The 27,978-nt window shown below is 38.3% G+C and overlaps 3 protein-coding genes across 6 annotated transcripts; 1 reads left to right on the top strand and 2 right to left on the bottom strand.

Annotated features, from left to right (window-relative positions):
* Nucleotides 1–447: 447 nt before the first annotated feature.
* Nucleotides 448–14,254, bottom strand: LOC126773325 (ral GTPase-activating protein subunit beta). 4 transcript variants are annotated; one of them, XM_050494160.1, is made up of 30 exons: nucleotides 14,066–14,254; nucleotides 13,293–13,451; nucleotides 12,131–12,368; nucleotides 12,003–12,032; nucleotides 11,243–11,477; nucleotides 11,000–11,160; nucleotides 10,551–10,693; nucleotides 10,261–10,384; nucleotides 9,305–9,448; nucleotides 8,596–8,685; nucleotides 8,268–8,393; nucleotides 8,103–8,180; nucleotides 6,974–7,139; nucleotides 6,670–6,879; nucleotides 6,429–6,598; nucleotides 6,025–6,120; nucleotides 5,426–5,574; nucleotides 4,802–5,021; nucleotides 4,285–4,391; nucleotides 4,037–4,199; nucleotides 3,771–3,942; nucleotides 3,570–3,699; nucleotides 3,298–3,399; nucleotides 2,819–3,024; nucleotides 2,606–2,744; nucleotides 2,241–2,368; nucleotides 1,651–1,781; nucleotides 1,477–1,563; nucleotides 1,179–1,401; nucleotides 448–1,109 (listed from the first exon to the last, which is right to left on the bottom strand). In XM_050494160.1, exons 1-30 carry the CDS (start codon nucleotides 14,099–14,101, stop codon nucleotides 998–1,000), a joined length of 4,275 nt encoding a protein of 1,424 aa, XP_050350117.1. In that variant the 5' UTR covers nucleotides 14,102–14,254; the 3' UTR covers nucleotides 448–997. The 4 variants fall into 4 exon arrangements, with proteins under 4 accessions (XP_050350117.1, XP_050350118.1, XP_050350120.1 ...); XM_050494161.1 differs by having other exon boundaries at nucleotides 4,802–5,023; nucleotides 5,440–5,574; XM_050494163.1 differs by lacking the exon at nucleotides 9,305–9,448.
* A 3,737-nt stretch (nucleotides 14,255–17,991) lies between these two features.
* LOC126773431 (B-cell receptor-associated protein 31-like) lies at nucleotides 17,992–19,518 on the bottom strand. Its single transcript, XM_050494385.1, has one exon. The coding sequence runs from the start codon at nucleotides 19,020–19,022 to the stop codon at nucleotides 18,393–18,395; it is 630 nt and encodes a 209-aa protein (XP_050350342.1). The 5' UTR covers nucleotides 19,023–19,518; the 3' UTR covers nucleotides 17,992–18,392.
* A 156-nt stretch (nucleotides 19,519–19,674) lies between these two features.
* Nucleotides 19,675–27,750, top strand: LOC126773404 (metaxin-1). Its single transcript, XM_050494345.1, has 6 exons — nucleotides 19,675–19,854; nucleotides 19,935–20,081; nucleotides 20,167–20,436; nucleotides 25,827–26,061; nucleotides 26,373–26,521; nucleotides 26,764–27,750. Exons 1-6 carry the CDS (start codon nucleotides 19,777–19,779, stop codon nucleotides 26,830–26,832), a joined length of 948 nt encoding a protein of 315 aa, XP_050350302.1. The 5' UTR covers nucleotides 19,675–19,776; the 3' UTR covers nucleotides 26,833–27,750.
* Nucleotides 27,751–27,978: the final 228 nt, after the last annotated feature.

Genomic DNA, 27,978 nt, shown 5'->3' with positions numbered 1-27,978 from the left:
TAATATGAATTGAAATTTCTATTTCGACCCCACTATTACATATCATATAAGCGTACTTATATTAATGATTATTTGCTTATTAACTTGGGAACTTTTAAGATGTCACTGATGTCTGTAATTACACTGGCTCACCCACCCTTCAATTCGGAACAAAACAATACTAAATATTGCGTGTTTGGTGGTTGAATATATGATGAGTGGATGGTACCTACCCAGATCGGCTTGCACGAGATGCAATGTAAATTTAGCAAAAATAGATTGTGTGTTCCCTTAAATAGATTAGCAATCCACGATATATCTTCAACCTCAATTCAAATTACAGATAAGAAAAAGAATAAAAACAAGGGTTACTTTTGAATATTTAATAAATCTGTATTAAATAAGTACAATTGCAAATAAATTATTATTTAAAAAATAATATATTAATATATGTATTAATATATTATTTACATTATATCTACATATTGGAATGTTACATTTTTTTAAATTAATAATTTCACTAACGATTAGATTCAGTCTTAAAATTACGATTAAAATTCAATAAACATTATCCGCAGATCTATAGTAGTGTGCTGATACTTAATCAAAAATATTTTTTTTGTTGTCAATTGAATCATACGGGCTACATAGCGAAGAATAGAAAAAATATTACGAATATGTAACGTGCGAATGTAATTTTAGTATCATTTGCCTGGTGAATTGTTGCGAATTTTATTTATAGTATCACCAAAATACATCTTAGTCGTACAATGATTTTATGTGTTTTAAATTTTTAATTTTCAATTTTTTTCTTCTTTTTGTTTGTTAATTCTGGTTAAAAACAGATCGAAGAATTTAGCCACAATTATCCTTATACAAATACCGTTAACATAATGAAAGTTGAATTAAAATCTGTGAAAACGACCGCATAAATAACGACAACTATCGCACCAGGTTTATTTCATTGTATCGTCGTTTTCGACGCCCTCCTAATCTATAAAAGAACAATACCGACGCACTACGGAGCTTTGAATAAAGATTCCAATAGTTCCGGTTCGGTCAAATCCTTCTTATACTGCTGCGCAATATCCTGTATGAGATGTCGTCTCCGGACATGCGGAGGTTGGTACCTGAAAAGGGAGAAGCGTGGAGGTCAACGTGGCGTCCGCACGACGAGCGACGCGGGAGGCGGCACTCACAGGTCGGTGTTGAGGCGAGCGCGGCGCGCCAGGAAGCACGCGGCGCGGCGCAGCGCGGCCGGCAGCAGGCGCGGCGCCAGCAGCGCGCCGTCCGCCAGCGCGCCCGCGCCGCCCGCGCGCACGCGCACGCGCGCCAGCCCGCCGCGCGCGCTGCTCACGCACAGCGCGCTGCTCTCGTGCCGCCGCCACGGCACGCCCGTCTCGCAGTAGCGCACCAGCTCGTCTGCGGGCGGGACCGTGTCGCTCTCTCGTATTCTCGTTTATCGATCGAAAGGCGAATGATAGTTAGCAAAATTACCTATCGGCAAGTTGAGATGATCCTCGAAATCTTCCAACCAAATGATAAGAATCTTCGGCGTAAAATCTCTGTTTCTTCTTCCACTACCTGCGAAGAAAACGTATCGATAGGAAATCAAGCGCAACTGCGACCGACAACCTACCGGTGTGGAGGCTGCGCGTGTGTCCGCCTCACCGGAGAGCGGCGGCGGCGCGGGCGCGGCGGGCGCGGGGCGCTCCAGCTCGAGCGACAGCGCGCGCGTCGCCTTGTCGGGCCGCTCGCGCCGGTCGTCGCGCTCGCCCGACACGTCCCACCACGAGCCGCGGCTGTCGGGGGGTTGACGCAAGTCAATAATGAGCCAAAACTCCATCTTTTTAATATAATAATTTTTTATTTAAAAAGTACGAGTCCATTTGATCGTTAAAAACATAATATTCCGTCGATTCAATTAGTACAATAAAGAGCCATAGTAAGTTTATTCGAAGTTCTTAACACAAAATATACAACTTATAAGTTATATCTAATCCCAAAATAATTATAAACTTTTGAGTTTCGTATTTGTATAAATAAAAGTTCATTCATCTATAGTGTTTTTTTTTTATAGAATAGGAAGGTGGACGAGCATATGGGTCACCTGATGGTAAGTGGTCACCAACGCTCTTAGACATTGGCACTGTAAGAAATGTCAACCATCGCTTACATATCCAAAGCGCCACCCATCCCTTGTGCCTGTAATTACACTGGTGTGTAATTTATTATTATTTATTAGTGTGAGGTATATTTACTTGACCGAGCAGCAGGAGCCATCGACGTCGGACTTCATGCTGTCGCTTTGGTCGTCAATTTCATTCAGTTCGTACCCCGAGGGCACCACGAACGCTATTTCATCCGTCGAATCCGACCAGTACAGGACCTGTCACATGTCGCCACACAAACTACATACTCTCGTACACATCTGGTGGTTTCGTTCAAAATATTACGATTAATTTGGAATCGGCGAAACGAAAACCATTATTAAGTTTATCATACTGTGCAACTTTATAACAATGCTTAATCTTGTCAACGGATTAGATTATTCATACCGTTTTCATTAATGAACGCGGTCGTTCTACATACTCGTGTGTTTTTCACAAAATTGTCGTATACGGACCTGCTCTCGGCCGTCGTAGACGCTGGGCGTCAGCGGCTCCGGCGGAGGCGGCTCGTCGCGGGGCGGCTGCGCGTCGTAGCTGCTGCGCACGTGGCCGCTCCAGCCCGCGTGTCCGCGCACGCGCACCGGCGTACCCAGCCTGCGCACCGACACCGACAACTTAGTGAGTTCCGATACCTCGCCCCACTTACCTCGAGGGCCGCACAAACGTACCCGCGCAGCATCCGCACGAAGGCGGGCGAGACGGCGCCGGGCTGGGCGGCGTTGGCCACGATGTCGGTGGCGCGCGTCTGTCCGGCGCGCGCGTAGAACACGTGCACGGTGAGCGCGGCGCGGCTGCCCGTGGCGTCCAGCCGCCGCAGCGCCGTCGACAGCCCCTCGGCGCGCGAGTCTAGCGCGCACAGCCGCGCCGGCCCGCCCTAGGGCCACGGGTACGGACGGTACAATCTCGACACCCATTTTTTTTTATATTCGGTCAAAAATGGTTTTTAGAGTACTTTCAAAAAAATTTAGAATATTTATGTATCAAAAGTACTGAGGTAATGTTGTTCAATGATTGATAGTAAATACTGCGGTACCCTTCGACAGGTGTGCGACGGATCATAGTGGTGGTCATATTTTTAAAATAGAAAAAAAAAATTGCTTTAATAAACTTGTATAGCGGATATGATACCTAACAGATAATTTTTTACCTTCTTATCTCCACCGATATTTAAGTATCCAAAATGTGAGAGAAACAGCCTCGCAGTTTGGAACTCCGTGACCGGATCTGGGGGAACGTATTCCTCTGGTGCCTGGGCATAAAGCAGAGGTAGTTTAATACATGTATAAATCGCATCCGATTATTATATTTTATTAACATGACGGACGTACCGCATACTGCAGTTTGCTATATCATTGTCGATAAACAAAAATTACATGATCCAGCGGTTTCGAATACCTTATAGAAATAAACCGAACTCACAACATTGTCCTCGCTCTCTCTGACTTTTTTCTCAATGGCCGCCTGCTGCTCGAGTAGCTTGAAGAGAGTAGTCGCCTCGGGATCGTTGAGCTGACGCAGAACGGCGTCCAGGGTGGGGAACGCCGCATCGCTGAAATATTCGATACAATTTTTACATCGGTCCTAGCGGCCGGAGCCAGAATGTGCGTCGAGCGTGCGTACACGGCGCAGGGCGGCGCGGCGGGCAGCGCGCGGCAGGCGGGCGGCGCGCGCGGCGGCGGCTCCAGCATGGGCACGGGCCGCGCGCACGCCGCCGCGCCGCGGGTGGCGCAGCGCGGCGCGCCGCGGCTGCTCAGCGACCACGCGAAGCGGCCCCAGCCGCAGCGGATTATCGCTGCCGGGGAGGCGATACGCTATTATACGATACTTATCACGGGTGGTACTGGTCGCTTTCGGTGCGTTACGCGTTGTATGTTAGGAGAACTCACCGACGATCGTAGGTTGTGGTTCCTGACTGTTCGCGAGAGGTTCCTCCAGCAGCGACAGTATGGTGTTTCCATCGACGACAAAGTGCCGCAATTTTCCGTGACCCAACGCGGCTAGCCAGCGTTCATCCAGCCTGCACCACTTCCCTCCATCGTTGTTCCCGACCTACAAAATGAGATCAATGAGATGGATATATGTGGACAAAATCCCCACATTAGGACGAGTTACTATATGAGTCGTTTCGAGTCACCTGTTCTAAAATCAGCATCAGCAACGATTCGGCGGCGTCTCTCACTCTCATCGAGACTGGTTTCAGCTCCTTTTCGTCCTTCATCTTAGGCGGCTCGCCAGGTTTACCTTCAGAAAATATATCATCTGAATATTGTACTCTACCCCTTCCCCGCATGAACCGTGGAAAATATGGAGGAACACTATCCATGTGTATAACGTGAATCCAGTGTTATTTGTATTACAATTAAATGGCTAATGTGCTAATTAGTTTTAAGTGTATGTTACATTGTGTAGAATGTCATAATTACTCGGGATCGCAATTGAAGTTCAAATTTTACGCATTTTATCATTACTAAACTTCTTATTTATTTTTCTTTAAAGAATGTATTTCAGTGTTTCAAAAATGTCGTCTCGAAGTGAGAAAGTTAATTTCGGTATCCTTTCGCTGAAATCGTTTTAAAACCATGCGATACACTGTGACAAAGTAGCGGGGGACAAGTTAATCGACCAATATAGATTCCGCCATGTATAGTTACCCTGACTCTTGGAGCCGGAGATGCCGAGCTCGACGACCTCCAGCAGCGCGGCCAGGCAGTCGGCGTCGGCCAGCAGCGGCGCGCACAGCCACGCCGCGAGGCACGTGTAGGCGGCCACCACGCACGAGTGCAGGTCGCGCGAGTGCGCCTGCGGCGGCCGCCCGCACTGCACGCCGATGTAGTCGCAGATCCAGCGCACGGCGCGCTTGCGCTCCGCCGCCTCTGTGGTGAGCCATTCGTGCACTACACTGACAGACGCTCAGACCGTCGGTACTAACAAAACAGGTGGTAGGTCTTTGTGCAACCCACTCATCAGACATCAGATTCTACCGCTAAACAGCAATACTTAGGATTGTTGCGTTCCGGCTGGAATGATGAGTGAGCCAGTGTAACTACAGACACAAGAGACATAACATCTTTGTTCCCAAGGTAGGTGGCGCATTGTCGACGTAAGGAATGGTCGATATGGCCATCAGGTGGCCCATTTGCCATTCCACCTACCGTTTTCATAAAATATATACATATAAATCTTACCTATCATAAACTCTAGAAGGCGTGTAATAAAAGAGGAAAGAGTAAGTTATTATCGATTTCACCAGATGTGTGCAAGCAATGTAAAAGTACGACACGCAACTGACCCGGCTTCGAAGAATGCAACTTAGCGAGTCCAGAGAGCAGCTCGAGAGCAGCCAGCGACACTTGCAGGTCACCCTTCCACGATGAGATCAGACGGTGACATACCAAGTAGGTAGCGCGAACGACTAGCGCCGATCCTATACGATTAATCGCATGAATATACTATTTAAAATACTCAATGACTAAACAGCAGAATATATACCATATATATTTGCAGATAAGATTAAAAAAATATAGGAATACATGAAACAATATTCGAAATATTTGTTTTTATATACAGTGTAAAAATAAGTAAACTATGTATGATATATGATTTCGACTAACTTACTGAAAATACATTATTATAATTTACGATGTTGAGATGAGAAATAAATAATGTCGAGCAAGCCGTAACACATACAATAAAGTGTGAAGCTAGCAAAACGTGTCATTAACGAATTTGCTTAAAATAGTTTTCAACAATATACTGATAACATATTTGATAGTAGTCATTAAGACTTTCAGTATTTGTATTATATATATTATTGTAATATTTGAGATAGAGTAATATTATAACCTTATATAAGGCAAAACAAAGTTTAAATTACCAAAAAATGGTGAAGATGGATCAAGCTCCCTAACGTCAGCTGCGAAGTCATCTTGTGAGCTGTCCGCGCTAACTGGCCCGCTGCTATCCGACCGCGCTAAAACACCCCCAACATAAAGGGGTTTTAATGCTAATCGGGTTCTTCTCCCTTAACCGTTTAACGGGTAAACGTTCAGTCTGGAGGAGCTCATACGAGCGGGTTTTTAGATTTTCATCTGTTAAAGTTGTCTGTTACGAAGTTTATGATTTAGATAAAAAATTACAAATTACGGCAATATTACCAGCGGGTAAGGCAAATTAAAATATAGCTCGTGAGTTATTGAATGTGGATCGAATGTGGTCACAAGTGTATAACGGAGTGTGTATCGCTGATGGGACGTGCGCGCTGCGCGGCGGCGGCGTTACCCTTGGCGTCGGGCGCGTGGTCGTGCGCGGTGGCGGCGTTGTGGCGCACGCACAGGTACAGCGCGCTCAGCAGCGGCACGGCCAGCGCCTCCGAGCTCTCCGCCTGCACGGCCGACACGCACACCTGCGACAGCCGCCCGCGCGCGTACTCGCCGATCGTCACGCCCGCGCTGCGACCGACCGAACGTGTCACGTCACACTGCGCGAGGACTAGTCACTCTAAAATCGGAATCGCACTCACTACTCGTTGCATCCTGGAAATTCCGGGACGGCCAGTCCTCTGTAATGGTAGGGAAACGCTACCAGAGACAGAAGGAGACTGATGGCGGCTTTGCGCAGCTCGCGCTTATCGATCGACCCGCATTCGAGTTTCGGTTCTCGCTCGGATAGAATGCGGTCTAGTGCCGTTATGAAGTCGGGCACCAGGACCAGCACGCCGTCCAAATCGAGCCTGCGCGGGGTGGATGTCGATTACAAACACATTCGATCGAAACAAAGGTGCTCAATTAGCTCCGCTCATAGCGATGCGGGGGGCAGGTCGCCACCTGAAGATGTCGGCGGCGTCCAGCACGACGGCGGCGGCGGTGGCGGGGTCGCGCAGGCCGCGCTGCAGCGCCGCGTACGTGCGCGCCAGGTACGGCGCCAGCACCTCCTCGCGGCACTGCTTGGAGCACACCACGCGGCACAGCGTGCCCAGCGCCACGGCGCGCCCTGCCACACACGCACCCTCTTGGTAACCGACGGTAGCTCCTACCGTTGGTTACTATTATTTATTACCACTATATAATACTTCTGATTGCCTGATTGCCTCGTTGGTCTAGTGGCTTGATGTAAGACCGCAGACCCGGAGGTCCTGGGTTCAATTCCCAGGTCGGGCCAATAAAAAGTTATTGGGTTTTTCTGTCAGAAAATTCTCAGTAGCAGCCCGGAGTCTGGAAGTTGGAAGTGTTTTTTTTTTTTTTTATAGAATAGGAAGGTGGACGAGCATATGGGCCACCTGATGGTAAGTGGTCACCAACGCTCTTAGACATTGGCATTGTAAGAAATGTCAACCATCGCTTACATATCCAATGCGCCACCAACCTTGGGAACTAAGATTTTATGTCCCTTGTGCCTGTAATTACACTGGCTCACTCACCCTTCAAACCGGAACACAACAATATCAAGTATTGCTGTTTTGCGGTAGAATATCTGATGAGTGGGTGGTACCTACCCAGACGAGCTTGCACAAAGCCCTACCACCAGTAAAAACACTGTGTGTACACTCCCGTGCCTCGGAAAGCACGTAAAGCCGTTGGTCCTGCGCCTGAACTGTTTCCGGTTGTGTCGGATTGCCGTCCCATCGGAATATGAGAGTTAAGGAATAGAGAGTGCACCTGTGTTTCCGCACCCACTTGTGCACTATAAATATCTCCTGCATATGCTAACCTCTCTTGAGATTGGCCGCAAAGGCCAAAATCTGTCTGGAGGACATTATTATAATACTTCTTATTGCGTAGAGCTTCGGAGTAGAGGACATGTGAGCCAGTGTTATTACTGGCACAAAAGACTTGGAACTCATGTTTGGCGCCATATTTTTGGCGTAAGGAGCGAGGACCGCGCACCATCGGGAGGACCATTTGGGTGTCTGCTTTTCAAAAATAAATTAAATTTTATTCCAATCATGCTTCGAACCTGCTTGGTAGCTCAGCATGTTTAATTTTTGCGTCGCGTCAGAGAGAGAGGGCGGAGGCGGCGTGCCTTCAGCTTTTTCTGAAATGTCGATCAAGAAGTATAAGTACGTTTATATTTTGTGCTGTCGTGTACAGAAAAAATATATATCATTGTTAAAAAGCTTACGTTGATTGCTGTTGGTCGGTGTCGTTCCAACGAGAGCAGCTTCGAAGAGCCATTCGCCAAAAAGATGAAATATCGAATTGACCTTTGGACGCAATGGAGTCAGAGGCGGCTTCTCTGATTCGCCTACTGTAATTGTTATTGTTTACAAACTAATGAGCTTCAATTACATAGCAACCACTGAAAATGTTTAAAAGAAACGCGCCACATCAAAGTATTTTTTATGAACTAAATTTAAAAAGTTTTGTTCTAATAAATCTTAATACCGACATAACGATATACTATGTTCCAATAAATTAAAGACGCAGTCTTTAATCGAGGAAGCGCTTACCTTGTGAAGTGATGGAATTCGGCGGAGTACTTGGAACAACGCTTGATGGTCGACTGCTTGTCAAACCTATCAGGGATGATCGTGGTGTACCTATAATATTTAACATCATTATAATAAATGAAAAATCTATTTATAGGGAAACACTGAAATTATAATTAAGTCATAATGTGCGACAAAAGCTACAAGTTAAAGGATAAATTAATAATAAACTAAGAATAAATTAAATAAGTAAAAGTTTAAAAAATAAAAGCAAAAAGTTGAGTGCAATCGATATCTAACTACGATTTACAAAACATTTACAAATAAGTTATAAAATCAACCCAAAATAAAATAAATATTTAGACTTACTTTTTTACCATATCATACATTAAATTAAAGAAATACAAAACTATATATTGCAAACTAGTACTCATAGTTTAGCAGATAATGACAGATTAATTATTTAAGAAACGCTGACACATAAATTAGAGTATATAAATAATATGGCTGCCGTTATCTTCTACGGAACCTATTATCATCTGCTCCAATGTTATGTTTTTAGTCAAGTAATTTTCATGCACAAATGCAATCGACTACAATATAAAACATTCGAGTAAAGTACGCGAATGATTGAAACGCAAAACTTTGAACTTTGATGATCTCGACGGGCGCTCGTGATTTTATCAGTCGATCGGTCGTATGTATGAAGGAGATCATGGAGACGCCATACTTTTGTCGAGCGGCTTGTCCCGGGGGCGCGTCGCGCTGAAGGACTTGGCGAGGCGGCGGTGCGGCGGCGGCGTGACGTCACCCTCGTCCCCCGCGCCCGCGCCCGCCGCCGCGCCCTGCGCCGCCCAGCGCGCCGTGCTGCGCCCTGCCACGCGCGCGTCACGTGCCACGGTATTATACAACTGCCGCGACGTCACGTCGACGTTTCGGTACCGTCATATATTTACTTTTCTACTTAAGCTTTCCAATACTTTATGATGTAGCTCTTCATTATAATCAAATATCACACTCAATTCTAGTAAATATACTCAGGTAAAAGTAAATATATGACTTGCAAGGTCAATCCAAGAAAAAGTCGAAGGTCCATAGTGTGCTCTGATAGATAGATTTGTAATAAAATATAGGGGGAGAGAGCCGAAAGTTTGTGAACAAAAAATGAATATATTGCAAATAAATTATCTCTTTTTGCTCATAAACTTTCACAGTTACCTGTTAATTTTTAAAATAAATATTAATAATTCTAAATTGTAATCATCCCTTGAAACCCAAAGCATATTATATCATATTATATGAGCATACAAAAACAACCAATACATGTTGATGTGAAATTAAAACCCACACAAGGAAATTGAAATTAGAAGTAATACTCATAGCTACACAACAAACACCTCTACGGTATGTAATTAGCGTGTTCTTAATCCCAATTAATATTTATAAGTGAATCAGACAAAAAAACCGACACTATAATTGAGAAACTGAGTAACTTAGGAACAAAATCTTTGAAGAGAACAAAAGTTTACAAAAGTCTGAACTTAGCACAATATATTTTAATTTATAATCTTATTGTAAAATTTAATTTAATTTGCCTGTCTTGATTATTGCTATGAATACAATAGCATAAAATTTCACAAAAAAAAAATCCATGCCAATCCGACGAGAGAACAGTGCACCACTCACCGAGAAAGGCATCGACGTGCGCGGCCACGCCCAGCATGGCGCGGTGGAAGATGTGAGCGAGCGAACCCACCCACGCCTCGCGACCCTCCCGACCCTCACGACCCTCTTCCGCAGTCATCCAGTACTGTTGGATACACACTCAATATTGGAGGCAAGGTTCATATTTACACACACCCATATAGGTTATATTTGAACAATGACCAGTAACTTGCCATGTTTGTGACAAAGTGATAAGGTAAATACAGTTGTTTTTCTTCTTCTCGGATGATAATGGTTGTACAGCATGTTACCTGCAGGAACTCCGGAGTGTGGCTGATGAGATGCGGCTTGGTGAGGTCGACGGGGTTGCCGATGGTATGCAGCATGCGGTACCAGCTCTGCGTCACCGCCTCGGCGCTCATATCCGCCGGTACTAGATTTGCATCTTCTTCGCCTACGAAATGTTAATCCATTTTCAAAGATCAGAAATTAATCTTTTGTAAAAAGTAACTTACATTTAAGAATCATCTATTTAATAAACTTTTGCCCTAAAATTGTTATGAAATTGTTTTTAATTTTTTCTGAAGTCATTTATTATTTATCTTCGTAAGCTGAGAATAAATCAACAGACGAATTATCGAATTCCGTTCGTTGAGGGCGGATCGACCAAAACACGAAAACATATACAGTGAATCACGTTTAACATTCAATTCGAGTAGGTATTCGAAGAGAGAGACAGATAAAGAGAGAGTGCACCGACCGATGGGCATGGCGGGGTAGAGCGGGCCGTACATGTGCGCGAGCAGGCGCGCCGTGAGGCACAGCGACACGCGCGCCCACTGCTCCGTGAGCGGCGCGCGGTGCCGCCAGCGCACGCACTGCTCGCGCAGCGTGCGCCACAGCGCCGGCGACGGGAAGCATCTGGCGGAGATCGCTTCAGCTATTCAATCTCATTTAAAATAAAAAAACCTGATCGACATTTCTCTTTCTTCTTGCTGTTCACCTGTGACATGCAAGTATCCACACTTCAAAGAGCACGCAAAGGACTCGTTCGCAAAGTTGCTCGGCGGCGCCGTACAGAGGTGCGGGCGGCGCTAGTAGTGCCGCTGCAGCAGCCAATAGCAGCAGCAGTAGCGATCGCCACTCACGTGGGCCAAGCGAGGCGCTGTCGGCTAATGAACGTGCTAGCCGAAGTACTCGATGACAGAGTACGGCTTGTTTGCTTATAAGGTTCCCGCCTGCAGAAAGGACAACATTTTAAATTATAGCATAATATATTTTAGTCTGTCATTTTTAAATTTAATGCTTTACTACTTTGCTTGTGATAGACATGGCCCTGAATACATGGATTTTAAGAGATAATCGCGTGTTCAAACCTGGTATGGTACGGTACGGTATTGTTGTGTTCCGGTTTGAAGGGTGAGCCAGTGTAATTACAGGCACAAAGGACATAACATCTTAGTTCCCAAGGTTGGTGGCGCATTGACGATGTAAGCGATGGTTAACATTTCTTACAATGCCAATGTCTATAGGCGTTGATGACCACATACCATCAGGTGGCCTATATGCTCATCCGCCTACCTATAATATTATATATAAAAAAAAAACTGAATGTTCATGGGCTTAATTTGTGTTATATAATATGACTTCTTGCTGCCAGCGATGAAAGAAAACATCGTAGGCCACCCATCGACATTAGAATAGAATAAGCTTAACAACTTCTCTGTTAGATAAACATTTACATTATTTTTTACTTGACTCACCTAATTCCGTTTGATAAATAAATGCGAGTGCTTGTAAAAAATAAATAAAATTTTTATGACATTACAATGTATATATGTACATACTATTTATAATTATTATATAAAACGATAATTTTTAAAATACTTACTCTCATTTGGCCGTGGCACAAATAAATTATGGAGGTGATTAAGGATTTTATTAGCATATCTATGAGGTTCTGCAGCCAACGGCGGAGGGACAGCTGGAGGCGGAGGTTGTGCCGGGGCAGCAGGCGGCAGCAATGCTGATAGCCACGAACAGCAAACGCGGACACAATCTCGAAGTGCTTCATGCTCAGTTAGAGGCAGTGAAAGACCATAACGAATTACTTCTAGCACCCATTCAACCTTGAAGAAAATGCAAAAAAGTTTATTCTTTTAGAAATTTTCATAAAAGAAATTTATAAGTTTTGATATTATAAAGTACGTCCATACGGCGATGGTCTTAGAGATAGCAATCTCTAAGACCCAACGTAAGACCCTGTACTTAATATTTACACAGAGAAAGAATCTCAACAAACACCAACGGCCACCACGAAGGATCCAACATTCTCACAATACATAAGGCACAGGAACATAATTACGAGACAGCCATCCTCATGCAATGCAATGCTGCAATTGCACGACAGCATATCCCATGCTTGCCATAGCATGGTTTGTTGGTTGCAATAACGCGTCACTAAGAACTTTAAAGCAGGGAATCTGGTGAATAGGGCACAAATGGCAACTGCCAAAACATTCTGGATCTTTGAATGGTGGTCCGTAATAGAGACAATCCCATCATGGACAGACTGGCTGAACACCATCCAGACCAGCCTAGGAATCTAGAATCGAACTTAGATCAGTTAACAACAACAAAGAAAACAACAGACGCAAAGAAAACATGCAAAGAAATTAAATAGTATTGTATATTACATAACACATATGATGAGCTATGTAATTTATTTACTGAATACAGGTTTTTGTAACTTTACTTCTGGACTAGATCATGATCATTTTGATAAAGGTTATCTTTTATATACAATTTAAATAATATGAGGCCTCCAAAGTTGTACACTAATTAGGTTGTATCCATGTAATATGTATTTTGTTTTCTTTTTATATTTATACTTTGTGGTGTACAATAAAGTATAAAGTAATGTAAGTAAAATATAGGAAGTTCTGTCCACTAAATTATCTCTACTATAATTTAAATATATAACAAAATATTTCCTTTATGTAAAAGTTTAATGTTACATACAAATAAATACCTCTTAATATAATAATAATCACCTCACTGTCAGTAGTAAGTGGACTAGGTTGGTGTGAGGCTAATTGTTGCACAACTGCTAGGACAACATCACGGCCACCCACTGCACCAAGCACTCCATGTCCACCACCTTCCAATGGCAGGGAGTTCCATTCGGAATACATTCCGTCACCCTCCTTAATCTGCATAAAATAGTCAAGGGGATATACACAATTTCCATGTTATTTCTACATAGTTAATCTCAATAAAATTAAGTAATAACAAATTTGGTAACAACTTAAGACACTGAACCCTGAATGTACAGGACATAACAGGTGGTAGGGCTTTGTGCAAGCTCGTCTGGGTAGGTACCACCCACTCATCAGATATTCTACCGCAAAACAGCAATACTTGATATTGTTGTGTTCCGGTTTGAAGGGTGAGTGATCCAGTGTAATTACAGGCACAAGGGACATAAAATCTTAGTTCCCAAGGTTGGTGGCGCATTGGCTATAAGCGATGGTTGACATTTCTTACAATGCCAATGTCTAAGGGCGTTTGGTGACCACTTACCATCAGGTGGCCCATATGCTCGTCCACCTTCCTATTCTATAAAAAAAAAACGTAAGTTTTTTTTTTTAATTAGAATGGAAACATACTGTGTAAAAATAAATAGAAGAGATTGAACTTTCTTTTTTTATATTTTCTATTTGTAATAACAAATCATGATGCCACAGACATATATCTTATACTTAGTATTATCGACTCATTTTAAAATCATCACATATTTAAACTCATATTCAATAGGAAAACTTACTTTGCTGTTGACTCTGTTAAAGATTCCCACATTCATAAATAAGGTATACCTAACGGTATACAACACTTCGGTTTCAGTAAACTGTTAAGTAATTTAAAAATATGTTAATGTTTTTGTATAATGTTGTATGTTGTTTAACTCGTTTCTGAATATGTGTGAAGAAAATTTTTATTTCCTCTTTTAATAAACAGAAAAACCAATTTTAATGCACTTCAATGACATAAATCAAAATTTGACATTGACAACTGTCAGCTGTCAATATAGGACGATATGGGTATAAGCTAAATAGGTACTACGTACAAAATTTATTTATTTTTCTATGAGCACATAATCTGTGCCCAGTTGGCATAACTGAATGTCATTAAAAAAATACAAATAAAATTGAGAATATTCTTTGGCTTGGGACGTATACATAAAACTGCTGGGCGGGCACTGACTGCTGTTTTTTTTTTGTTTTAATAACTTGCTATGGCCACTAATTGCTTTTATGGTGTTAACATTGTATTATAAAGAAGTGTGAAGTAATAAATATGAGAGGCGAGCTTCCCAATATTTTTTCTCAATCAATTACATCTGATGGTGATAGAGGAAGCGGTTTCAGCATCTATAAATACTTCTCAAAAAAATTAGATCCTTATACTGCCTACTGTATCCATAGTAACTATGAATTCCTATCCTACTGTAACAATTCGATGGCAGCAAAGTAGATACGAACATCTGCATTTGTGAAATATTGTTTATAGCACTCTACATTTATGTATCCTTAAAATATTAGTTTCTATCAAAAATCATAGTAGGTATCTACTATGATTTTTACAAAAATATAAAATACAGTAGCGTAGGAGAATCAACAGCAGTTGACGACGCATAATTTAAATAATAACTTTTTTTCCATTAGAAGTAATTTGAAAGTGATAATAATTGTTGAGTTATAAGTTTTTTTTTTAATTTTCTGTAATTAATCTTTACTAATATTATAAAGCTAAAGAGTTTGTGTGGTTGAACGCGCTAATCTCAAAAAATACCGGTTCATATTGAAAATTATGTTAGTGGTGAAAAGCCCATTTATCAAAGGCTATTATTGTATTTAACATCAAGCTACAACCAAAAGGAGCATCAATAATAAATGTTGCAGAAACGGAGAAAATGTATTGTTTTTGAGAGCTTTCGTTGTGTTCGCTGCCTTAACGGCTTAAGTTGAGCAACAATCACGTATGCCAGAATTGATTTTTTTAAAAGATAAAAAAAGCGTCCACGATATCATATGTGTATCATTTAAGGATGACCAACTGTAGCCTTTTTTATGGTCTAAAATAATAAAATTTTAGTCTAAAAATGTTAGACTTTTTTATATATATTCGCCGGGAGGGCAAATGACTTTACTCCACCTGATGGTAAGTGGTAGTAGAGTCCAAACGCGACGACGGCCAGTACAGACGGAAAAACGTTCTGCACTAGCCGCCTTCGCCTTGCCGGCCCGCAAGATGCCTCTTCACGCCTCGTTTGAAGGAACCCAGGTTGTAAGAGGAAGGGAACACGTGAGCTGGTAAGGAATTCCATTTTTTGGAAGTGCGACAAAGAAAGGAGTTGCCAAATTTCTTTGTGCGCGATGGAATTGATGTCACAGTTAGGCGGTGACATCGAGAACCAGCTCGCGTGGAGCTCGTTAAGAAGGAAGGGAGAAGCAGGAATTAGAGAGAATAATTCCTCAGAGCACTCGCCGTGATACAGTCGATAGAAAGCGCTCAGCGCTGCTATCTCTCGACGCAATTGTAAAGGTTCGAGGGTGTTTGTGACCTTTACGTCGCCAATAACGCGTACTGCACGTCGCTGCAACCGGTCCAAGGCCTCCATTAGGTACTTAGCGGAGCCATCCCAAAGGTGCGAGCAATATTCCACGCAAGACCGTACCTTTGTTTTGTACAGCAGGCACAGTTGTTGTGGCGTGAAAAACGCCGCACCTTGTTTCAGAACTCCGAGTTTCCGTGAAGCTGTTTTTATAACAGCCTCGATGTAATCCCTTGGACTAAGGTCGCAGCGAACGTCAATCCCCAGCATGGCGATTTTGCTTTGTATCACCAGCGGAGTACCACAGAGGGGGGGAAGAGGGGAAAATGTTGACGTTTTCGCTGTGAGATCGCATACCTGTGTTTTCTTGGCATTAAACTCAACAAAATTATCAGAGCCCCATTTGGCGATGAGCTCTAATGTCCTATCGAGTTCAATGAAAAGATCCTTCCGCCCCTCCTCAATTTCCGGTCGCCCAGCCACTGCGCGTCCGTGGTATCCACCATGCACTGTACTATCGTCCGCATAGCAATATATGTTCCCAAGAGAGAGCATATCATTGATATACAAAAGAATGAGTGTGGGAGATAGCACAGATCCCTGGGGCACCCCAGCATTCACTACATAGAATTGTGAAGCGCAACCATCAACTAAAACGCGAAGGCTACGCTTGTGTAGGAAGCTGGCAATCCAGGTGCATAGCTGAGCAGGCAGACCATATGCCGGCAGCTTGGAGAGAAGACTTCTGTGCCAGACCCTATAGAAAGCCTTGGAGATATCGAGGCTGACAGCCAACGATTTTCCATGCTTGTCGATAGCTTCACCCCAGATGTGTGTTACGTACGTCTGTTTTTGTGTCGCTTAGATTTATCTAAATATCCTTAGAAAATAATTCTGGAGGTGTTACCTTAATCTATTAAATATTTTAATTAGAATGATGAGATAACAGGCAGATGTCTTCTTTTACGTTGAGGCTTTTACAAAGTAAAAAAAATACATCTACATTATTTCAGAAAAACAACGACATAGCGATAAAACCCGTTATACAATAAATAAAAAATGTTATTTTAAATCACCATGGAAAATTTCGAGTTAATTGATACATAAATGTCGAAATGGTAACTATTTTTTACTTAATGTGCTCTCCTGAAAAAATTGCTATTATGTGGATGTGTGTATCTACTTTGCTGCCATCGAATTATTACGGAGTAAAGCCATATATTGTGGGCCTTTTAAAGTGCTTATTTTAAGGGTTAAAGCTACAAGCTTTATCCAATTATTAGTTTGTGCAAAATGTCTATCGATAAAATGGTCTGTATCGATAAAATATGTATATCGATAAAATGGTCTGATGCAAATTTTATTCTTACCTTTCCTGGCCTTATAGCAAATAAACAAAAAGCTTAATTTAAGTTCCTTTAGATGTTTCACGAATGAAACTTACTAGAAAGATACCTACAGAATGGACTATGAAAGAATTGATGATTGATTGATTTTGCTTTAGCATGATATATTAATCGTAAAATTAATAATGGATTAGTGCCTTGGATTTCACACAGAACCTAGTTTTTCAACTTTTAGTGGTCAGTTTTTAACTAAATTAATTGGTTTTTGACATGTATCTGAGAATCATACAAACTCATCATGCTGTAAATTTGAGAATAGTGTGACCAATATTGAAAATCTTGCCTACTATTCTCACTAAATTACCATTCCATCCTCTATTACAGTAACCAGAACAGCAACATATTAATAAATATTCTGAACTTATAACTTTATACTTTTACAGCAGTTATCATCAAACAGTCTATTTTATTTCAGTTTAATCAAGAAGTACACTATCACCTATTTAGTTAAAAATTGATTCATCAACAATCAATCTACAGCCAATCATTGTCCACTGCTGAACATAGGCCTCTCCCAAAGTGCAGCAAAGCTCCCTGTCCTCCGCCTTCCGCATCCAGTTGGTGCCCGCCACCTTTTTAAGGTCATCGGTCCACCTGGCTGGAGGGCGCCCTAAATAAACATTAACATTATGTTTTTACATATATAAACATTAACATAATGTTTAATTTAATTAAAAATAATGAAACACAATTATGATAATTTTAGATATTTCTTTACTGATTATATCATTAATTACTGATTATGTGATTAGTACATGAATCATGTTAGATGTAACAATTACATAAAGTACTTAAATAATATTTAAGAAAATAATAGCACATATTATGTTTTTTAGATTGTTACTTTTCGAAATGTGTTGGAAATACAACTGTTTAAAACTGTGTATTCTTTTTAAATATTTCTCATCCACCAAATACTTGAACTACATAATATATATTACAAATAAAACTTGAGATTATTTTTTTATACATTATGCAATTCTCAGACACAAAATAACAATGTTAGTATTATTATACATATATTCCAAAACATAAATAAATTTCTAATTTAATTTCATATCACAATTTCAACCTTATTCTTATAATATAAGTACAGTACAGCACCATGACTACCAAATATCCATTTACAACGTTTAATTATCTCCTTGTCCCTGAGAGTCATTTATTGCTTCCTCATATTTAAGCCTCCATGTAGTTGCTTCTTCTTCTAGATGCTTGATCCTAACATTCTGCTTTTCCAATAAATTTTCAGTTTCATCTAATTTACTTTTTATTTCTTCATAATTTTGAAGATCACCTTGAATATTCTGTGTCATAGCAGTTGTTTTAGCAAAATTAACAGTGTCTTCAGCTTTTTTGATTATCGCTTCAGCCTTTAACTGCAATTCATATTGTATAATAATCATTGTTACTAATCTTCTGATGACAAATGATAAGAATATAGCAAAACCAGTTATGTAGAAGTTTCTTTGAGATCTAAATAATTTTACGTTTCCTTTCATTTCACTGGCTAGCTTGTTATGACCGGGTTCGCTTCCAATGGAATATTTTCTCATCTCTCTAATAGAATCAAATAAGAACAGACCCAAAATAACCAATAGACCATAAAAATACATAGCAGTTCGCTCTTGAAATATTGAAAATAGTCGTGATCGGAAGAAACGATACCATTTTCTCGGACTAAATATGGGTGATATCATAATAATGACGAGGGCGATCTCGATATATAGATATCCAGCAATAAATGTCCATTGAATAGACATGATAAATTTTATTTACCGGCTGGCTGCTTTCAACAATTGATTTCACTATAAATATCTACTCTGCAATCTGACGAGTTTATTTGTATTCAAATAATATATTATTTTTAATCATGTCGATTAGTTCACTATAATTAGGACACTGCTTAATTGTAATTATCATTGACCGAGAGTATTTATAATTTAATATTTTGCATTAGCGAATTTCAATTTACAAACACAAAGTCGCACTCGCACCGCAACTCGCGAACACTGTTAAAATTATTTTATTGTGTAGAACTCTACATGTACAGTGTTCCACAAAACACTAAACTTCACAAAACTGACAGAACACTCCTAGCGGATTGTTATGAACTCTGTGGCAAGAACGGAAAAAAGAGTACTTATTTAATCACTTAATACTAATAGCTTATACGGGAATAATTGGATTCTAATGCATAAATATGTTTTATATAACATTATATGTAAATAATGCTACACAACAGCAGATATCTAACTCAACATGATAATGATAAATAGAACATATCGTATTGTTGAATATTCATATATCGAGGGCGTGAGTAAAAAACCGTAGTCTGCGTCTTTCTGCTTCCTGGCAACTTTCTTATTATTTGTATTACTTATACTTTTTTATCTGTAATCAGTATTACGATAATATCATGTTCTTGTTGTGCAATGTTAAAAAATATGAATTGTATATGTGACAGCTATTCCTAATTTTTATTTATTTGTATTAGTTATTCAAAAAGACAATATAATGGTTAATATTGAATTAGATATATGGCGGGGAGAATGGGGCCTCGCTTCTATAGATTTAGAATGCTTAAAAGTCCTAGTATGTTCAATATTTATAACCTCTTTTTACTGTAACCGGCACACAAATTAACATTATTGTTTTTATGTTTTATTATCTAGACTTATATGAAATTTATTGGCGTGCCAGTTAGAGTTCGGGAAGCTAGTAATCCGTTTTTCACACCAAAAGGATCCTTACCTGTTTTGAGAGATGGAAGAACTGTTCTGACAAATTTCGAGGAAGTTGTAGAGTATTTAAAGTCATTGGTAAGTTAATTTTTTTTTACTGTCGAATATCAATAATGCATAATCTGTTAAAAAAACCCTCGAGTGATCAAGAAGTCATTTACAGCATTACAGTACGGATGTTCACTTAAATCAAAAACAAGCAGCTGAAGCGAGTGCCTTCACACAATATTTACGGGATAAACTCTATCCTGCTTACCAGTATGCGTGGTGGGTGGACGAGAAGAACTATGGTGATGTAACAAGACCCACATATGCAAAGGCCTTACAAATTCCATTTAACTTTTACTATCCATCCAGATATCAAAGGGCAGCTAAAGAAATGATAGATGCATTATATGGTGAACACTCTGATTTAAAAGAAGTTGAAAAAACAGTAAGTAGTATTGTATTCGGGTTGGTTTTAGAATTTTGCATCTTGAATGTGGGGTTGATAAGGGCTGTTTTTTATAGAGGATGTTTGCACCTGTCATACCTCACCCGTGGACACGCGTAATTTTGATGACGAGCAAAGCAAGAAGGAGTTAGGTTCCTTTTAACTTTTTGCCAGAATTGGCTCCTGTCTATGGGCACTAGACAATCTATATTTCTATAAGACAAATTATTATTATTATTGTTTTAAAAATTCCAAAATATAATTATTAGTTTTTAAATATTATTAATAGTATCCCCTGTTGTTGCCCAGATAGCCCTGTATCAGTCATGTTAATAATTTATTTATTTATTTATTTATTGGAAATAGTTACACCATCGACTTATCACTAACACATTCACTTAGCATTAGATACAGGGTATTAAATCTAGGTGAATAAATCATTACAGGTGTAAACAACATTGACCTTAAGATAAGACTATACTAACCTAATTATGTCTTAACTAAAAATTAAAAAAGATAAATAAATTATAGATAATTAAACAAAACATAAAATAAAATTTAAATACAACAACAAAAATCTACAAGGGTTGAAATAATTAATTTATGAATAAAATGGTTTTAAAGTTATACTATTAGATCTTTACAGAGCTTCACAAAAGTTGGCTTGCTTTGGGCAAAGATGTCGATATTGCCGTTAGAAGAATATTCATTATAAGAATTAATTATTCTGTTGAGGGGTGCATGTTTACCTAAATTTGTTTTAAAAGCTGTAGTTCTAAAAGGTTTTTTTATTGGGTGTCTAGGAATTTTGCGGGGAACAACTAAATTGATTTGCTGAAGTAGATCGGATGACATTATTTGACCATGGATCAGTTTGTGTAGGGTCAAAACATCGCTGATTTCACGGCGACTTTTAAGTGATATCATTTTAAAATGTTTTAGCCTATTGTTGTAGTTAGCGCGATAAGGACAACTAGTATCCTTGTATGCAAGAAAACGGGTAAAATTTTGTTGTATTCGCTCAAGTCTTTCGATATAAGTGTTATAAAAAGGGTTCCATATATTTGATGCATACTCTAAATTGGAACGTACAAGAGAATTATAAATGCAGAGCAATGAGCGAGTATTCTTAAAATCCTTGCATGTTCGTTTTACAAATCCTAACATTTTCCAAGCTTTTGATATTATTTTGTCTAGATGATTAATAAAATTTAAATTGCTATCGATAACTACACCTAAGTCTCGAATGGAATTAACCTCGGATAAAGGATCGCCAGATATAGAGTATTTAGATAATATCGGTTTTCTGCGTCTTGTAAACTTTATATGAAGACATTTTTTAACATTTAATTCCATGTTATTTTTATTGCACCAGCTAGCGAGAGCGTCTATATCTGCTTGGAGAAGGTCAGAATCGGATAACGTTTTTATAGGTCTGTAGATTTTGAGATCGTCGGCGAATATTAAGCATTTGCTAAATTTAATGCTGTCTACTATATCATTAATAAAAACTAAAAAAAGAATTGGACCTAAATGGGATCCTTGGGGTACCCCGGATGTGGGAACAAATGCAAAAGATGAATAGCCGTGAGTAATCACCCGTTGAGATCGGTTATTTAAGTAGGATACTAACCAATTCAGCAAATTACCATGGATTCCGTAATACATAAGCTTAGATTGCATGATTGTATGGCTAACTTTGTCGAATGCGCTCGTGAAATCCGTGTAAATAGCATCAACTTGAGTCTTGTGATCAACGTTTTCGGACAGGTCTATAACATAGTCTAATAAATTAGTCGATGTTGATTTATTTTGCATAAAGCCATGTTGTTGTGTAGAGAGGATATTTTTGAAATATTTGGTTACAATTGGGCAAATGAGCTTTTCGAAAAGTTTTGGAATAACGCTTAAAATTGAGATAGGTCGATAGTTTTTGATATTACGCTTGTCGCCTTTTTTGTAAATAGGAACAACATTGGCAGCTTTCCATATTGTAGGAAATTTAGCAGATTCGAGTGATTTTGAAAAAAGGATTTTTAAAGGAAGTGTTAAGTACTTACTAGTCATTTTAATAAATAATGGGGGAATTCCATCAGGACCAGGTCCTTTGCTAATATCAACGGATTTTAAGATTTTAGATATTTCACGTTCGGTCAAAGAAATTTTACTTAAGCAAAATTGGGGAAAACAATCTGCTGGATATGATATACGACCTTGATCATGTGGGGAATAGACTGACGCAAACTGTGAAGCAAAAAGATTACAAATATCTTCTCCTGTATTTGCTGTCATATTATTGAGGAACATTTCTCTAGGAAGATCTGAAGATTCACCACGATGATCCTTTACAAGAGACCAAAATTTCTTAGGATTTTTAAGAACCGATTCTTCTGTACTTAAGATATGCATACGATAACAAGAAGCTGTCAAAGACTCCACCCTATCATTGCTCAACTGAAGTTCTAATTGATCTCTAGGGTTTTTGTATAGTTTGTACCTTTTGAGAATTTTGTTGCGTTCAGCGATAAGTTTAATCAAGTTACGTGTAAACCAAGAAGGATATTTTAAATTGCGAGGTTTTGTTTTGGGTACAGTAGATTGAATTATAATTTCCAGTAAGTCATAAAATTTTGCTACAGCCATATCGACATCCTTAAACGGAGATAGCTCCAATTCCCAATCAATTTGACATAACTTAGCATTAACTAAAGTATAGTCAGCTTTCCTAAAGTTATAAGACGCAAATTGTTTTCTAATAGTTGGTAAACGCTTATTTAATTTTAAATCGATATCTAAAGCAGGATGATGTAAATCAATTTTACTAAGAGGTTTAATACTTTCTTCTATGGAAATATCCTCACAGGTACTTAAAACTAAATCTAGGATTCTGTTATTGTGGTTTTTTAAATAATTAAATTGTGACAGGCTATTGAAAGACATAAAGTCTACGAAATTACGCCCAAGATTACAATTATAATTACAGGGTATCAGTGCGAGAATATCAGAGGTATCTCGTTTCCAGTCTATGAACCCTAGGTTGAAATCCCCTAGAATTATAATATCACCGGCGTGAGATTGCATAACATGACTAATATTCTCTAACATCGGGTCCAATGAAGCACTTGTCACTGGAGGAGGAAGATAAAGCACACAAAATAAAATTTCTTTCGATTCTTGACCGTCACTTTTCACTGATACCCACAAATCTTCCATAGAACTTTCAAAGTGATCAACACGTTTCGAACAAATATTTTTAGAGACGGCGAATAAAACGCCTCCTCCAGTTTTTCCAGAAGATGAAGTAGATGAACGATCTCTACGGTAAACATTGTATTTGTTGCTAAATAGTTCTTTATCGTGAACACTGTCATCCAACCAAGTCTCTGTTCCAATAATAATATCAAAACATGATGTCATTGAAGATAGTCTTATTTCTTTTGTTTTAGTTTTAAGTCCTCTAAAGTTTTGGTAATAGATCCTGAATTTTGAAGAGATATGGATACGGGCACTTAGCAGCGGTTTTATAGTTTACAAGTGATCAAGAGATTCGAAACATTTTATTTGTTTGGCAGGGGATTGGTCGTTTTTGCGTACATAAATGCGACCATTACGAATCCAAGTGTATCGATATTCCTTATCCCGTGCAATTTTTCTAGTGCGTGCGTGAAGAGCTTTAAAATGTGGCGACAAATGTTCGGAGACATATACTGGTGATTTGTTAGTACCGTAACCCAGGTGATTAGTGTTAAGCTTATCTGTTTGATTTTTTTTATTGAACTTTGTTACGGCAGCTAGTATGACGTCCCTATGCTTAGTAGTCGGTAACTTAACAATAACCGCTCGTGGTTTAGGACTAGAGTCATCTAATTTTCGTACTCGAGTACAGGATAGAATATCCGAATCTTGTAAGGGTACTGAGACTACAGAGCATAACTGTACGATAATAGAGTTTAAATTTTCGGATTTGTTCTCTGGTAAGCCATTAATCTCAATATTAGTTTCACGCGAATGTTGTTCAATCAAGTTGAGTCTGTTAGTAAGATCGCTCACTTTACTATTAAGACTAATATTCTCCTTAGTGAGATTTTTAATTTTATTTTCTGAAGCTACGAGGTCTGATTTTAAGCAATCGTATTCTGCGCTTAAAAATTCTAAGCAATTTTTAAGATCACTTAAAGTCGCTAATTCACTTTTTAAATATGCAAATTCTTTCATTATCGTGGATTCAAGGGTCATTTTAAGAGATTTATCAATAGATGCCTGAATTTCAGATCGTATGCTTGAAAGTAGCGTGGGTTTTAGAATGTTTGAATTTGGAGATTCATTTAGATCTGATTCATCTTCGCCGTGAGAAGAAATATTGTTGTCGCTATCGGTAGTTTCAATAGTTTGTACACGGACTGGGGTGCCTTTTTTTTCTTTATTTATACACTTAGAGCATTTCCATTTGTCCTTTGCATCCTTCTCCATAGAAATAAAACGCTGATGTGTCATTTTGGCACAGTCACTATCGTAAGCGTCCTTACATAAGAAACAGTTTAGATACTCTTTGTTTGTTAATCTTTTTGAGCAATTAGCGCACGGTTTTGGTTTAGGTGGCATAATGATATTAACTTCTTGATAAGACTACCAATAACAATGAATGTATACTTGCAATAAATTGTAAATAATAATAATAATACTAAACACCTAAACACTGTAAGGTAGAAAGGTGGTAGGGCTTTGTGCAAGCTCGTCTGGGTAGGTACCACCCACTCATCAGATATTCTACCGCAAAACAGCAATACTTGATATTGTTGTGTTCCGGTTTGAAGGGTGAGTGAGCCAGTGTAATTACAGGCACAAGGGACATAAAATCTTAGTTCCCAAGGTTGGTGGCGCATTGGATATGTAAGCGATGGTTGACATTTCTTACAATGCCAATGTCTAAGAGCGTTGGTGACCACTTACCATCAGGTGGCCCATATGCTCGTCCGCCTTCCTATTCTATAAAAAAAAAAAAAAAAAAAAAAAAAAAAAAAAAAAAAAAAAAAAAAAAAAAAAAAAAAAAAAAAAAAAAAAAAAAGTGATCAATAAGTCATATTTATACATATATATATGTAAAGAAATAATTGTAATATTTCTTTAATGTATGATAAGTTTGCATTTATTATGTGTAATAGTTCATGTGATAATTAAAAAAAAAAAATTTAAAATGACATTTAAAAAATATTTGATATATTGAAATATTTAGTAAAAAAAGTAATAAGGAATTGTGAGGAAAAACGGTATAATAAACTTTAAATGTTGTTTATTTGGGTACAGAGCAACCTTAAGTTTATTTATTTGTAATCCTTAAAATAATAAAATAATAAAAAACTTGCTCATATATATATTTTTTCTTTTTTCAGATTTATAATGAAGCTGAAAAGTGCCTAAAGACTCTTTCAGACAGGTTGGGTGAGAGTGAATATTTTTTCGGCAATAGACCATCTTCTTTTGATGCAACAGTATTTGCATACCTGGCTCCTCTTGTGAAAACACCTCTTCCAAATGCAACTCTTTCTAATCATATCAAAGGAATAGCTAATTTGAGTAGATTTGTTGCAAGAATCAGTCAGAAGAATTTTAGAAATGTCACAGATGGTAAATCTTTATTTAAATCATAATAATTTGACTTATTTTGAGTAATTGTTAAATAATAATATTTCAAAACATGATTTCAATGATTATATTATACTTTTTTTTTAATATATTATCTATGCTATCTTAATATATATGTCAACATATTATTATACCTTATATTTCCATATAAACAAGCTTTTAAACAATCACTTTTAAAAACAAATTTTTGTTCAAACATATTGTCTTATTGTCTTTTTGTTAATTTTTTCGATACAGTATATATATTAGTAGTGTGTGTATGTTATATTAAACATCACTTAATCCCATTTTAGAGTACAATAGACAGAACAAGAAACAATCTCAGGGCACCCAGTCAGAGCGCGAGGCGCAGTTCCCGAATGCGACGCGCAATAAAGTGCTTGCGGGATTGTTCGCCACGCTCGCCATGACCGGTTACGCTGTGGCCACTGGCATGTTCCAGGTATAATACCCGTACAGTTTTTTTAAAGCCTTTATCAGCTAAATTTATTTAAATAAAAATTAGTATAAACCTATATCAACTTTGCATTTTGTTTATTTATTTTTAATTATAAAATAGAAATGCATGCATGAAGTGGACAAGTACCTGTTAGTTGTATGTAAAACAACAAATGAAATATCCATTCTTATTTGCATGTGAAGAAAGTTGTATTCTTATTCATTCTCAAATCGTTTATTTGTCAGGACATGAAAGATTTCCAGCATTCGCAAGATTACAGCGAGATGTTTGAGAATGAAGAAGATGATAACTGATAGTGAGCCAGCTGTTGACAACACGCAACTGAGACGCATCACCTGTAGCGGAATTAGCACTAATCATTATTAATCTTTTTACTTGATATATTCTTTATTAAAAATATTTAGCTTATTTCTACCATTGCATTTAATAATAGTAAAAAGAAACTGCCAGTTTTCGCCACTTTTTTTTATTTCAATGAGTATGAAAAGACAAAGTATGTTTCATATACATATTAAAATATCAAACTATGACACAGTCTTAGAGAGCTTTTATCGTTAGTAAAGCAAGTGGTAATAGCAATTATTACTAATGCTACTGGACATAGATCTTTTCAAAGATATTATATAATTAGATTTGACCTTAAAAGTATTCCAAAAGGTTGATGGTTGCTTTTATAATTCACACGAAATTTTCTGTAAATATAGGTAATAATATAAAAAAAATAACATAAGAAACAAAATAACACAATCTTATACGTTCCTGTTTTTCATTCAATTGATTATATCAGCATATTTTATATAGTTAGATAATTTTTTCAATTGTTGATATAAAATTACATATATATATACAGTAGAGAAATATTTTTTGTTTATAATTGAATTTATTTTATAAACTTTGTTAACTATGATGGTTCTACATCACTATTTTGAATAGACTGGCATTTAAAATATTAAGTAAAAAAGAGTGTAAAAGTAGAATGAAAAGGAGGAGATTTAAGAATTATTTTATTTAGATTTTATTAAAAAATGAACACATGTAAAAAGCATTGAGTATCAATGTAGCTTGTAAGATAGATTAGATGCCAAATGTGTAGTTTTGATTGACTTGTTGTTAGTTTCGGGTTGGTAGAGGAAACATTCGCTGCAATGAGTGAGTGTATTTGGTTTGTTTTAATTTATTAGTGAAGCATGAATAAATATTGCTTGTTACTATTTGTGTATTTCTTTTATCCCTTTTTTATTCCCTTTCATATATCTATTTACATATTAAATGTATAATAATATTTTAAAATATCATGTAATATGTATGTAGAAAACCTATTGGATTATATTAGCTTCATTTGTTCAAATATTCTTGTCGTATTTAGACATTAAAAGAGTCAAATAAGGCAAATATATTAATACATTGACTAAGTACAATTGCACCTCTCTTTCATTGTT

This window comes from Nymphalis io, chromosome 14, assembly GCF_905147045.1.
Source record: "Nymphalis io chromosome 14, ilAglIoxx1.1, whole genome shotgun sequence".
In the NCBI taxonomy this organism is placed as follows: domain Eukaryota; kingdom Metazoa; phylum Arthropoda; class Insecta; order Lepidoptera; family Nymphalidae; genus Nymphalis; species Nymphalis io.
Note: the sequence above shows the minus strand (reverse complement) of the source record. Positions and strands in the feature narration are given on the sequence as shown.